At 39.4% G+C, this 14,633-nt stretch overlaps 1 protein-coding gene across 3 annotated transcripts in view; it reads left to right on the forward strand.

Moving 5' to 3' along the window:
• The window catches only part of ABLIM1 (actin binding LIM protein 1), a 189,900-nt gene that overhangs the window by 95,708 nt on the left and 79,559 nt on the right, over nucleotides 1-14,633 (forward strand). For all 3 annotated transcript variants that reach the window (XR_007708546.1, XR_007708547.1, XM_050711882.1), the window contains exons 3-4: nucleotides 2,666-2,849; nucleotides 3,204-3,313. Coding sequence is in view for 1 of the 3 variants with exons in the window: in XM_050711882.1 (XP_050567839.1) it covers nucleotides 2,666-2,849; nucleotides 3,204-3,313 (294 nt within the window). In the remaining 2 variants the exon portion in view is untranslated. The remainder of the gene's footprint in view (nucleotides 1-2,665; nucleotides 2,850-3,203; nucleotides 3,314-14,633) is intronic.

Raw genomic sequence — 14,633 nt, forward strand, 5'->3', positions numbered from 1 at the left:
TTCCTGGTGAATAAGCATTTAATAGTGAAAAACTGCCAAGTCACAGAAATCCTCGACTGGTCTCTCACCCTTTAACGAATACACTTATGTTTCCCAGTAAAGTAGTACATGACTAACGTTTTATGTAGCTACAATTCCACATTCGAATGTAGTGTTATTTATCTAATCCATGAAGTACAGGGAATACAGTGTGTAAAAGACCAACGCACAACCAATGCAGATTAGCCACCAAAGGTAATAACAGTTCTTGGGAAATTACTTTGTCCAAAATACAGATGGGTAATACTCTTTATTCCCATTTGCCATATTCAAGATCCGCTATTCTGTCATATGGTTTGGCTGCACGTGTCATAAATTATAGATAGTGGAGATGTGGCTAGATTTTTAATGCTTGACTGTCTCTACTGCAGCCTTCTCCCAGTATTTATGTGTAAATAAATACTGACAGTTTACCCTGAACATTTCAAATATACTTTTTAAAGCAATGCAAAAAGTATTGATGCAGTGAAGGTGGGACAGCTTAGCGTTATCTGGGGAATGGAGGAGTTAATCAAAACCACACAACATTCCTGAAATATTCATTGGTTCAAAAAGAAGCAGCAGCATGAAAGCTTCTTAAAATAAAGCACATGCTTGAGGGGAAAAATGTGTGATAGTATATAAAATAGTAAAATCTGTTGTATTTATGAAATCATATCTTTTGCTCATCTCCTGTCCCTGAAGTGAAAGCAGGATTGCATTGGTACAAACTATATTTTCCTTGGACAAGTAAATTAGAGACCTGTGGACTGGTTCCAGGGCTGAACAGCCCTGGAATAGTTTCAGCTGGGAAACTAGATGAAAAGTCCAGTTCGGCTCTGTTGGCTGTACTGTGGCTTTGCAGGCCAGGCCACAGAGTGGGTAGTGTCACCTGTTCGTGAGTTGGGGTCAAAAAGGTTGTCTGATTCCCAGACAAAAAGAAGATAATGGAGTCTTACCTTCTTCCTGAGTCTCTTCCACATGCCCTTACAAGAAAGAATTGTATCCGACTGCTTTAGTGGCCTAAAATCAGTGAGTGCCTCTGGGGAAATCCCCGCTAGTCCAGGAATTTTTCTGGAATTTTAGCCTGGAATTTTTCTGTCAAATGGATTCTTTTTTTCATTACCATCTAATTTATCTTGATTTCTATGGCGCTGTATTCAATGAGGAACTAAGCACCTGACTGCACCCATTACTTCTTTGCTGTGTAGTTGTGGTCTTTCATGTTGTTGTTGCTGTCCGAATCAATATTACTATGATCTTTTCTCTAAAACATTAGGTTAATCTGAAAGACTCATCCCCCACCATTAATCGAACCTGTGGATTAGGGAGGCTGTCTACATAGCATGAAAAAAACTGTTCTCCAAGCTAGCTCCAAACAAATAGGTTCATTCACAGATTACAGTGTGGCCCCGCACAGAGATTTTGGCAGGGCAAGTGAGATAGCAGTGTGCTTGACCCTGAACGAAGATGTAAGACAGCCTTGCCTTTCAGCGAGGAGCACAAATTCAGCTGCAGCCTGATACCACCACAGTAAAACTGTCTCCATCTGCAAAGCCTGCCTGGAGTTGTTGACGCAGTGCAGGCCTTTCCAGGGAAATAGGTGATTTGCTTGATGTTGGGCAGAGGCTTAACCTCTTCTTTCCTGCGTTAGAAGTGTTCCTGCAAGCACTTCAGGTGGCTGAAGGCAAACTCCCACAAGGTCCAGTGGTGTGCCAAAGATGTGCTGAAGTGAGCAGGTTCCTCACATATGTATTGTCGGGAAAACACAAAGTCAGGAGCATCCTGTTCCTAGTGAATCTGTAATTCGGTGATAACCAGGAATAAATACAATGCGAAACCTATCTTAGAAGGTAGGCCTTGTTTAGCAATTTCCCCTAAGAATGTGTCCACATCTACCACTCGTCTGACAATTAAAAAAAGTATTTCAGCTGCCTCCAGTGTCTTTCCTAGGTTAAAAAACATGCATCCCCTGTAATTCAGTAGGGTTGGTTTGAGGATTTTGCTTCCCCCAGTCAATGGCAGTTGTTTAAGACTCAGCTGCTCAGAGAATGAGCTTTTCAGTTTGATAATCTCAGAACGAGATCGGAAAGGCAAACACAATGCAACAGGCAATTAGTGGGGGACATGAGCCCCAAGTTTGTGTTATGAGACTTTTTTCTTTTTAATGTAGTATGTGTTCCATATAACTCCAGTATTTAAAGAAACAGCAACAGAAAAAGTTCTTAGTGACTGGAAAACATAAAAGCAGATACTTGGGAGATGGTATCTTCCACTATGTCATATTTTATGTTTCATAGCACACCAGTCAATCCTAAGTTCCATTTTTCTGTACTGCTCTGCTAACATGATTAACTGGATGATGCAAGGTAACCAAGGTCTTAGCGAGGACCAAGTGCGTGGAAGTTGTGACTGTATGCATTTTTCCAAAGAAACTCTTTATTACAAAGTCTCGTGTAGCCAGAGAATCCCAGTCATTTTCTGGGAAGTCAAGGCATGCAGTGACAGTAGGAAAAGGCAAGAATCCAATAGGAGGAAGCAAGACCACCAGGGTCCTCTCATTTGTAGGCATCATCGACTGTTGCTAACATCCCTTGTAGGTATATTTTTTCAATCTGTATGTGTGTGTGTTTGTTTTTTCTTCCAGTGTGTGGCTGTGACCTGGCACAAGGAGGCTTTTTCATTAAGAATGGGGAATACCTTTGTACTTTGGATTACCAGCGCATGTATGGTACCCGCTGTAACGGCTGTGGGGAGTTCGTTGAAGGAGAAGTGGTGACAGCTCTGGGAAAAACCTACCATCCAACCTGCTTTGCCTGTACTGTTTGCAAGTAAGTCATCCCTTTCAACTAGTGTGGCCTGAACCCAGTACAGGAAAAACAGGGAGAAAGACATCACCATGAGACAGAAGTCTCAAGATGTTCTTCTCTTTAGATAAAGTATGTTGTATAACATTTTGAAACCAAAATACAAGGCAAGTCTAACCTCTGCTCTGCTTGCATCTGTGGATTGGATTTCTTCCAGTGCCTGGCTTTGCCAAGGCCACATTGCAGAAACTCTTTGGCCTGAGTTTCTGTAAAATATTAATTGCACTGGCAGAAGGCAGCAAACTTGAGGCATGGGGAACAGAACAAAATTTCTGGCGCAACCTTTGCTAAAATAGGTTTTTCTTTTTAACTCTCCAGGCGCCCATTTCCACCAGGTGATCGAGTTACCTTTAATGGAAGGGATTGTCTCTGTCAGTTGTGTGCTCAGCCAATGTCCTCAAGCCCCAAAGAATTGTCTGCCTCCAGCAGTAAGTATTCCATCTTCTTTCTGAATCCTTTCACTTTCTGAGCTCATCAGCATTTGATTGAAACTGTCTCAATTCTATCTTCTTGATTTAATTTTTTCTTCTCCTTTTAGAAGTGTAGACTGTCTCTGGGAGCCATCCTTTTTTTTTCTTTCTTTCCTTTTTTTTTTTTAAAGTGTCTGGTACTACAGGTTGGAAGAGACATTTACACTTAGTCATTTCCGTATGAACAAATGACTTTTACCCAGAAATTGGATATTTTGAAGGGCTCATTTTCTTTTATAGACACTGTAAAAGTGTTCTCTTGATGCAATCAGAGGTTTCAGAGTTCATAGATTCCAGTTTTTCCATGTATAGTTGCACAAGCTGAAGTATTCAGAAGAGGACAATGTTAGAGGAGATTAATTTTCTTCCACTCTTTAACACTTCAATTTAATTAAATTATCCTTTAAAGTGGGGTATCACCAGGTTTATGCCTCTGGTAGATTGATACTGCAATGGATTTGTGATCAGAAACCATTTTCAGGAACAGTTCTTAAGAAACCATTATTAAAAAAAAAAAAGAGAGAAATCAAGTTAAGAGGAAAGAGAGAATGAAGAAAGTTTCAAAACGAAATTAACTTGGTTTGCTGTTGAGTTTTAGTGCTTCTAAGAGAATTTGTAAATTACTGATTCGCAGTAAGTATTCAGCTCTGCCTGTGGTAGTTTATTCATTAAATCTTTTGGAATTTCTGCTTCTTTCTCTGACTCCTGGATTGCATTTAGTCCACTAATCTGTAATGATTTACCCAGTATAGTTTTATAATTCAAAATGACTGCAGATTTTTTTGTGATACTGGGTAGTTTACCAGCAGTTTTGGTTTTATTGAGGGAGACTTTCTGTATTTTGTACTGGTACTTGGCTTTGAGACCCTGGGATTATAAAGAGCAATGTAAAGGAATATTTGAATAAGGTTTGTACTTAGCAGATGAGTGAAGAGAATCTCAGGTTGTCTGATTTAACTGAGAGCATGTAATCAGGCATTAGAAAAATGGAAAAATAAAGGCATATTTTGGTATCATGCCTTCCTGTCTGTTAAGCCATACTATTCCACTCTAACTGTGGTTTTGGACCTAAAAAAGCCCAGGCCTAATTGGTTAAGGAAGAATTAAGGAAACTCTAAAAAGATTTAGAAGAATTATAAACCAACATAAAGTTGTATGTGATATTTCAGGCACCCAGAGAATCATTCTGAGATAAAGGAATCATTTGGAAATCATACTTGTTTGAATTTCTGATATCTAGGAGTGATAACCAGCAAGGATTTGGAGGACCTAGCGACATGGACAGCACTGACGTTCTTTTTCTTGGTGATAGCATCGATTCCTGAACTAGTGGTGTTCAGTGAGAGAAGTATCTGGATCACACTAGACCTGGTTCTCAAAAAGCGGTGTGCTTGTCCAGCACTGTGGCCCCTTCCCCACAACGAGACTCCAGGTGCCAAAATGCTACCTAGCAAACAATAGGCTGGAGTTGTATCACTGATGGCAAGTGGCAGAGCTGGGGAGTCACTTCTTGATAGCCATAGTCTCTGCTAGAATTGCTGCTTGGGTTCCAAACTGAAACTATAGGTAACAAGGACTGTAATACATAATTTTGACTGTCATTTGTGCTGAGATTTTGTTTTTTAAATCAAAATTGGGTCCTGATGGGCAAACTTACCAGTGCACAGAACAAGAGAGCTCCTGCTCTTTACCTAGTGCACACTAAATTGTTGAGATCTGCAAGTACCTGCCACTGTGTTTCTGCTTCTTTTGTGGACAGATAGTTGTAGAAGATAGTCGTGGGAGATACAGCATAGAGGTTCTGGTCATTTTAGAGCAAAACTCTCCAAAACCGACAAATGAAAGCAGGACCAGCATGTGCTCGTAAGTTCAGACAACTTCAATTAAAAGAATACTAATGAAGCATCCTCCTAATAAAGTGTGTTCAGAGATATGCCAGCTGCTGCTTTAGCTTCACACAAAAGTTGACTTAGATACTGAGACGCCTTTCTTGCTGGCACTGAAGAGTAAATTTTAATTAGTGTAAGCTGTTCCAGATTGCTTCCACTTCTCTCCTGCTGGCTGAATAAGACACATCAATCTTTTCTAATACTTCACCCTTCTTTGAAAAGATTTTTTTTTAAACATAAGTTCTTCTAGAAAAGAACCTCATTCATACTGTGCATCTATTTTCCATCCTATATTGTGTTCAGCTTCGCCTGATTACTTTCAAGTAGATTACTGGAGGCAGTTTTCCTTAAAACAAAGAAAGTTGGAGGTGAGGAAATTCAATAGACTGAAAGTGTATCAGGTTTGGTTGGTTTACGTAACCTGAAAAAGGAAGCTTTGTATCCACTGGAATGTCTGCATTAATGTTGACACACAGTTTTCTGATGTCTGTTATTTCACATAAATGAAAGGCTTGTTGATAGCTTTTCTTGGATGCTTTCAAGGAGAATCAAATGCCTCTAAATACAGGGGTTAAGATCTTGAATATCATGAGCCTGAATATTATTACACCCTTATGGTGCCCACCCACGACAATCAGAAGGAAAAATACTGGAAAATTAATTTTCCTTTTTTCTTTAAGAGTAGTTGAGTCCATGGTACTTCTTTACTGTGTTTATATTAATATATTTCTTTTGCTCCACGTATATTACCTGGAATAATTAAAGCTTTTTTTCTTGAAGAATATTTCAGTGACTCCTTTTTATTCCATTTTGCTTAGACAGACAGTCTTTTTAAGTATACAGATGCTATAATTCGTAATTTAGTCATCTGTATTCCTTAGACATTGCTGGATGAACAGAGTTCATTAGCTTTGGGATTTTCCTTGAAGTCAGCAGGAAATTTAAGGCCAAATACCTGTATATAGCCTTGCAGACAAATGAAATGGTTGGTGGTCTTTTTTCCTTCTGGTTTTATTTCATATGACAGCATGACAGATGAGACGTGCTCTATAAAGCCAAAGTGACGAGGATCGGTGCAGAGCAGCACAGGTGCAAGGGGCAAGTGCCTGGTATTTAAAAATCAAATCAGAGAGGAGAGATGATGCTGAACTGGGTTGTGAAAGACTAGAAGTGTAATGTTGATGGCTTGGATGGTTCATGGTTTTCAAGCTTGTGCCAAAGTCATAAAGTTATTTTGTTTGGGTCTTAGTAGATGAGTAATATAAGTAGTGTATCTGGTCGATTAGTATTTGTGTTTTAAGCAGTGTCCAAGTTGTTACACAGCATCATGATTGCCTGGTTTGTACTGTCTTAAGCTCTTTCTATTTTCCTTTGAATTCTAGCTACTTGCTTACACACCTGTGTTTGTTATGGTTCATGTAGTTCAACATGTAGAGAAGCAGTTGTGCAGGCATCTGTTATCTGTAATTACAGAGGAGGCTACAGCTTGTCTGTGGTCTATTTGGTGGTGATGGGTGCTCTGCTTCCTCTTCTTCTCCCCCCACCTCCCCCTTACAGTACAGGAGATGTTAATTAACAGAATGAGTCTCTGGTCCATATATGACAGCCTCAAGTCAGACTCCCTCAGCATTTTCAATCACATATTCAATGGACTGTTTTGAAGACCACCTTTAAAATTCTGCAAAAACGTATGTTTTTCTAATTTCATGCTGTAATTTAGAGTAAAAGAAAAAAAGAGCCAAAGCCAATTTCAAACTTCATGTACATCGTTTATTATTACTTATTATTTATGCAGAGGCAAGTAGATTCGCAGAATTACCAGGCTTACCCTCTTTAATGCTTCTCCATTGGGCATTTTATCACTGAATTCTCACTAGGGTGGTTGGTGAATGAATTGATGTGGGCATTTCCAAATACAAATTCCTAGCTTATTGAGACCTTGATTTTTATTTTTAATCTTTTAGAAACTAGTTAAAAGAATACCTGAGAGCAGAGCAGCCACAGAGACATCACTGTGCTCGGGGCAGGCAGGGGAGGTAGTGCCAGCAGTCTGCGTTGGCACAACTTGAATTAGCAGTCTGCTGGCTCTGTGCTCATCTCTGAAATTCAGACGAGGCTACTACGTGGCTTTGAGCACAGCTTAAGAGATTGCCCTTTTCCTTGAACAGAGATTTTCCCCTTAGGCATTACACTTCAGAATTTCCATGATAAAGCACATCACTAATAAGAATATTACATTGCTTCCTTGCCCTTTCTGAGATGGCTCCTTGTCTGGTTACTGGTAAGGAAGTTTTAGTTATCGCTGATTATCTTTTTGCTGAAAGGCTGGATCATTTTAGTGATGTATATTAGCTGATTAAGAAATTGCATTTCAAATGAGAAGTAGGCTCTCTAGATGGGAAGGAGAAAACCTCCTTATCCACAAAAGACTGAAGCGGTAGCATCACCTAGCAAGAGTTTTCATTTGGAAAAATGTATCATCTTTCTAAATGATGGAGTTTCATCGTTTGCTTTTCTTCAGTGAAATAGATATTTGTGCCCTATACATGCTCAGGTATGCAGTGATACTTCTTGGAAAGAAGCACAGGGAAGATACCTTGACACCCCTTTCTTTGGAGCAGTCTCTGTTGTGAGCTAAGAGCATTGCAGTACAGAGACAACTTTGGACCAGAGTTTCCAAAATGGCCAGTCGTACGGTGCATGAATAATCTTTGGTGCAGCTGTTCCCTGACCAGCCAGCTTCCACGTGGAGCTTTCACAATGCTGTTTTGTATGTTTGTCCTTGCCCGCTTTGAACATTTTGTTCTGGTTCAAAGAATGACCCAGGACTCTCTGGGACAAATGCTTTCATGCCTATCTGTACAGAGCCTAACAGAGCCGCATCCTGGCTCACAACTGGGGCTCTTAGCTCTATTGTGATATAAATAATAAGCTTAATGCTTAATGAACTTGTGGGAGAAAGATATCTTTGTTAATGATTCAATAGCCTTATCTCTTCAAATAAGATACAGTAAAGCTCCCAGTAAATATCTGAAACTCCCAGCAAGGCTTGTGGCAAAGCTGAAGTAGGGCAGAGCTGGGATCTGTTGAAGAAAAAGGTGATCAGGAATAAATAGGAATCATCTTTTGTCTCACTGCCCAAAAAGCGTGGGGAAAGAGCTTGTTTTAGAAACAATAAAGCATCAGAACGGAGAAGAAGCACCTTTGCTTTGTACTCTTCCTTTAAAGGCTCTCTAATTTTTAATGTGCATCTATACTCAGGACATAACTCTCCCTTCATTAGGGGCAGAGGCAGGTCACTGCTGCCAGTATGCAGAAATATGCCTTAGCAAATTTATAGGCATCCCAAACTTCGCTGTTAGAAGTTAGCTGCATAAATAAAATGGATGTAAAATTTCTTTTAATCATGGTTGTTGTGAAGGTCTGCGCCTAGCCTTTGTAACTGTTTATCCACATTTGACTGAGTTTTCATTATTTTGTTCTTTAGCCTTCTTTCCCAAGCAGTCAGAATACTCCTTCAAGTCTGCAGGGAGGATGCAAAATCTGAAGGGGAAGACTTGGCTGGCTATTTGGAAGCAAGCTATCTGCAATGATTTTGGGCTTAAAAGGGTATTAAGCAACATCCAACACATGATTTTTGAGCTCATTCTTAGGAAATATCTTACAATTCCACACTGTGTGTCAAAGCTGCATAGTATATGGAGGAGTTGTCCAAATGCTTGGCGCAGATGTAGATAGGCCTTAGTGGAGGACGCCGAGCCCAGTTTTGTCTCAAGGGATGCACGCTCCCAGTACCCATACACATCAGTCAGAGAGAGCACTGGGGAACGATTCAGTTTCCCAATGCAATTCAATAATTTCTGTTTTCAACATGCATTTTAAAATGGATTTTTAAAAATCTTGTATATAGTTTTGATCCTTAAGGAATTAATATTTTGTGTGTATGCCGTAGCACACAGAATTCTCATTTCATAATTCCTCGCTTATCTGCTGAAGATAGAGAAGCAGTCACATATCTCCGTGGCATTTAAGCCTGCACACCTGTGTACTGGAGGAGGATATTTGGGACTTAACAGAAGGGGCCCACGTAGTCCTGTAACTTTTTCTTTTGATTTATCATAGAATCAAAACACTACAGACATCATTGTGGACTGATTTCAAACACTGTGATTTAAATCACTGATTTTAATCATAGCTTAACTAAGAACCCAGGAAACCTTGATTAAAATAATTGATTGGAACCTTGTTTTACATTTATACTTTTAATTATTTTCCTAAAGAAAAGGCTAACTGCTAAGCATGAGGATACTCCATATATGTACATATTTACTTAAACTAGTATAGTTCTGTATAAATTAGTCAAATTCTTTGACATTTGTATTTTTACATAATGACTATTTTTGCTCACGACTTACATCTAGATCTATTTGCATGGAAATTGAAATTAAATTACAAGGCATAAAAATAGCATTATGGATTATTATTTTTTTTCAATTCAGAAACTACCTGAAATCTGCTGGACACACAGAATGTAAATACATTAAAATCTATTTTAATTTTGTACCTCCTGATTTGTCAAGGGCCTGTAGCTTTATAAAACTATTTACTTTGTATAACTATGTCCATAAGGGTTTTTAAAGTGACGGACCTTATCATATCTGATTTTATTTATAGATATGAAAAGGAGAGCAAGTTTCCTCTGTGTTTTCAAATCCTGTTTGGATTTTTTAACTTTGATTTAAAGTGTAAAATTTGGGTTTTTAATAACATCCTTGATTTTTAAATATCAGTATTAAATTTCCCCTATCTTAATTTAAATTGGTTTTTAATAATCTTGCAGGGCTACTGACTTTTTAATACATTGAGAATACTATGGGTCTAAAATTTGCCCTATCCTGCCCTTTTTAAGAATAAAATAAGCAAATCAACATTCATGAAAGGGTACATAAATGTGATGCAAACCTCAAGTACAGTTCCTATCTGGCAAAAGCCATTGGGTTACGGCAGAAGAATACTCAGTTCTTCCCTTGTTAAATTCTTCCAGTGACTCTAAGAACCAATTTCTATGATTACTCCAAGAAGTTTTATTCTTTTGAAGAGTGTTTGCAATTTTTGAGATGTTTTCATCATTTGAATTTTTTTCTTAGATTAATTTTAGTTGTCACTTATGTTTTGTACCAATGGCTAAATTGCATGAGAAGCCTCCATTTGCTCATCTACTTCTTATTTTATGAGGATTGGTATTTTCACTGCTGCTTTATAAATCAACTTTGTTCCTTCCCTGGAGGTGTATAAAGCATTGTTAGAAGGTAACTTTTGGGTGACAAGAAACAGAACAGCAACTGTATTGAGAATGTAGTGGTGGCAGGGCAGTAAGTTTCTGACTTAGCAGTTTTCCATCAGGAAATGTTGGTTCACAAATGTAACATTTTTTTCAGGAAGGTGTTTTCAGTCCATTTTGCCTATTTCTTTTTTATATTCTTTTGTGTTGCGTGTAAATTGGGCAAGAACAGTTGTGAATGGACTATATGAATGTACTAACCATTAAGTATCTGCTACTATTTGTGTAAGTGTAACCCCATCTTAAATTTGGAATTAAAAAATTTCCATCTCCCAAGTCTTTACCACTACTAATCAAAAAATAATTCCAAAGAGAGTTCTGGGAGAAGTGCGAGGAATTGCTCAGTAAATGGGTGTTTCACTGGGAGGCATCACTAATTTGGAAAACACAACTATAGGAGGAAATCCCCAGACACGAGTATTTGGGAATTGCCATGTTCAGAGAGGCTACCAGGTAATAAGTCAGGAATCAGAGGTCACTTTCTGTTGTTATTTAGAGCTCAGTTTGCCATGGGTTACCAGGACATAAAAACCTTCCTAAAAGTTTCCATACTGGAGATTGTACAGTTTTAATTGTTTTCCAAGAGTAACAGTGGAAAATTACCCAAAATAGTCTTCAAATGAAGAGACACAGCATGTACTGTCCACGAGCTGGGCTTTAAGCACTGAAGCTTATTTGCAAACTGAGCAACTCCCTTGGCATACTGTGAGTTAGAGCTGTGAATTTAAATTCTGCTGGAATCATCTGAGTCCTGAATGTGTGGTAACGGAAATAACAGGTCAGACTAGCTTCAGATAGCCACTGCTGATATGTATCAGGCTTTGGTTTATCCTCAGAGTAGTTTTACAACTGGGACACTGGGGCTGCTAAGTGTAAAAAACAAACAAAAAAACCTGTTACCTTTCTTTTACAGGACAATTAGAAACTCCTCTCTAAGATAGGTGGAGGAAGAAAGAGACAGATGTCCTACAAGCTATTTCCATCACACTTTGGTTTTCCATTCAGACTTGTAGGAAAGATTGGCTTGAAAAGGTGGCTGATGTTGAGGCTGATGTCATGGAGAAAGGCCGACTTGGTGGTATGTTGCTTGCAGGGACACTTTTCAGGAGTAAGAGGGTAAAAGGCCAATTGGTTTGGCCTCTGTTGAGAAGGAGGTGTAGCAAGATAAGGAAGGAAGGGAAATAATTTTCTACACAAGAACAGGAAACTAACACAAATGCTCACATCAGTAAAGAGGAAAAGAAAAACTCTCATAATAATGTCATATTAACAAACTAAAGTTGGGGACAAGCTTTCATCCTTCTAAATTACTTTAAATTACATAAAATGATGAAAGTGCTGTTTCCAGTAATTACGTATCAAGATAATCACACAGTGATCTTCATATAAGTGGGTTTAGTTTATATTTCCATGTATATTAGTCAAATTCTTAAACAGACAAGTCAACGTTAGGCACTCGTAGGTGGTTAACAGGGACTCATACTGCAAGCAAATAATGCCATTCTATGCCATTGTGATTTCTTTCCATATTTAATCAACTAAAGCATTTTAGTTTCTTTAAATATTTATTTTGAAAATATCATTTTTTCCAACTTGCCATTTATAATAAATGGTCAAACTATGTTCCACTTCCCATGGGAAATTTAGTTCCCTTCATTGTGCGAGCCCAGCCTCTCATTGTTAGATTATTCAGGAGTACAAGGATGTTGGAGTGGGTTTGTTTTGCCTTTAGCAAAAGGGCAATAACACACTTTGTCCGTCTTTACATTGGCAAAGAGGAAGGGTCTGGCAACAGATTTAATTGCAAAATTGAGTAACATACATGGATCTCAATTCTGGATGAAAGATTTCCAGTATTGTATGGCCTTCTCTGACTTCAGAACTCATCACTGCCATAACAATCAAATGATTGTGGCTTAAACTTTGAAAGCATTTAATATACTGTAAACAGACAAAGTGAGTTTGTATTTTTAGCTTTCACGGAAATATCTTGATGAGCTAGAAAAGCCTGTGTGATATCATTGAAAGTTTTAATTTTAAAACAGGGCTTTAAAAAGCATTGCCTGATCTTTGTGGTTAAAGGGTAACTGAGAGAAACTTCTCTGATCTTCCTAACTCTATGAGAAAGGATAACTTGCTCAATCTCCCGATTGCCACAGAGGAATTACTGCGATACAAGTGTTTTTTTCAAGATGGCTAAGAATTATTTACAGTTAGAGATTTCTTTACTTTGACTCCAGTGAAAATACTTGCCTCTTATTTTTTTTTTCCCCACTTCCAAGCCACTGTCCATTGTAGCTTGCTCCGTTGGTCCAATTGTGTTTGACAGTATATTTCTGTGCATGTTGAATGAAAGCTTGTTTTCAAATAAATATCTCTATATAGAGATAAATAGATACTAGATTCCCTGTTTTACCTGTTGCAGGTTTGAACGCTGCTAGTGCTGTCTCCATACAACTGATGTGTTGTACTCTATGGGAACCGTAACAAAGAGTCTCACTTCTGTAACTTGTAGAAGTTCAGCAGCTTCAGGCTTTATCTAGACACATGCTACCAATGGCCGTCAGGATTGACGAGAACTTTTTGGTGGCTTAATTATGCATCACTAAGCCAGGCTGCTGTTATCTCTGTTCAGCCCCCTGCACGGAACAAAGTTGGCTTGCTCACGTCAACTCATCCTGCACGTGATTTTGCACAAAGGTGTTCATTAGGACAAAAGCAGGTAGAGATGACTTTCCTCTCATATGTTGTATGCAGCGAGTGGAGAATGTGAGAGAAAGGTAGAATTTCTAGTAATTTTTTCAAAGCAATCCACATGGGAGTGGGCAAGGCGCTACGCAGCATTGTTAGGGTTAATGCAGCTGTGTCAGCTCCGAGCCCCCGGCCTGTGCAGGGATCCAGCAGGGGGGAGCTCCCTGCTATTGGCTGAGAGCAGGGGAGGGAGGCAAAGGAAGAAAATCCACCGCTTAATTTAGGCAGTGACGAATGGGTTGCTGTGCAGGATTTTTCACTCCTGGATGGCTGGGGTGATGCAGATGCTAAAAAGGGAAATGCGTTTTCTGATTGCATCTTCACAAGCAAGATGCCATGGAAGGCAGCTCACCCTGGCCTGCATCTTCTAATGAGGCAGATTAAGGTGACTGGGGGGTGGAGGTCTTCATCGTGCACAATATTACAGTGTCATGCTGCTTCCCATTGCCCTGTCCCCCCAGTTTTCCATGCTTTTGGGCTGGCTGACTCCACATTCAGCTACAGCCGTTTTGTCCTTCTTGTCATTTGCTTTTGTATTCGGACACATCAACTATGACAGCCTTCTGAGCGATTTTTTTTCCAGAGCTGTAACTTAAATATGTTAGGATGCATCTTCAGATTGAGCAGGCCCAGTCAGAGAACAGGAAAACCACAACAAGTTATGTTAACCATCTCTGGCAGAGAACCACGCAAGGAGCTTTTGCTTGGCTAAAAACAATGCTGTCAGCTACTGCTGAGAGAGGGCGAATTCACTTCTTCTGTACCATGTCTGAGCAAGTAGACATCGCCTGTGGAGACTACAAGGTGGGGAATTGCAGCTGTTGGTGTCATAGGCAGCCACAACGCACATCAGCATGTGTGTTACTTCACATTTCTTGGAATTAGTGCCGTGGACTGTCTCAAGTCTTCCTTCATCTCAAATGTAATTCCACATTTTGTTTTTTGTGGTAGGCTTTTCTTTATGTTGTAAGTGTGTGTGGGAGCTGTATTGCTCACTCATGCATTCACACTGTACTTCTCCTCTGCGTTACGCTGGCCCAGCTGAATGTGTGGCTGTGCAATGGATGGGAGTGGGGAGGAATGTGGGTTGTCTGACAAAAAGAGAGCACGAGAGAGCTCAAGGTCAAGGGGGTGCTATCTGTTTGACCCAGGTGTGAAGCCAGAGGGAGAACTGCTGTGGGAACCATTACACAAAATTTGGGGGGAGGGTTTTCAGATTTTTGAGTACAAGTTTGGCCTGGCACGTGGTTGTGAACCACTAGTCTTATCTCGCTGCCCTTTTCTTTGCAGCATGAGC

This window comes from Cygnus atratus, chromosome 7 (assembly GCF_013377495.2).
Source record: "Cygnus atratus isolate AKBS03 ecotype Queensland, Australia chromosome 7, CAtr_DNAZoo_HiC_assembly, whole genome shotgun sequence".
Lineage (NCBI taxonomy): Eukaryota > Metazoa > Chordata > Aves > Anseriformes > Anatidae > Cygnus > Cygnus atratus.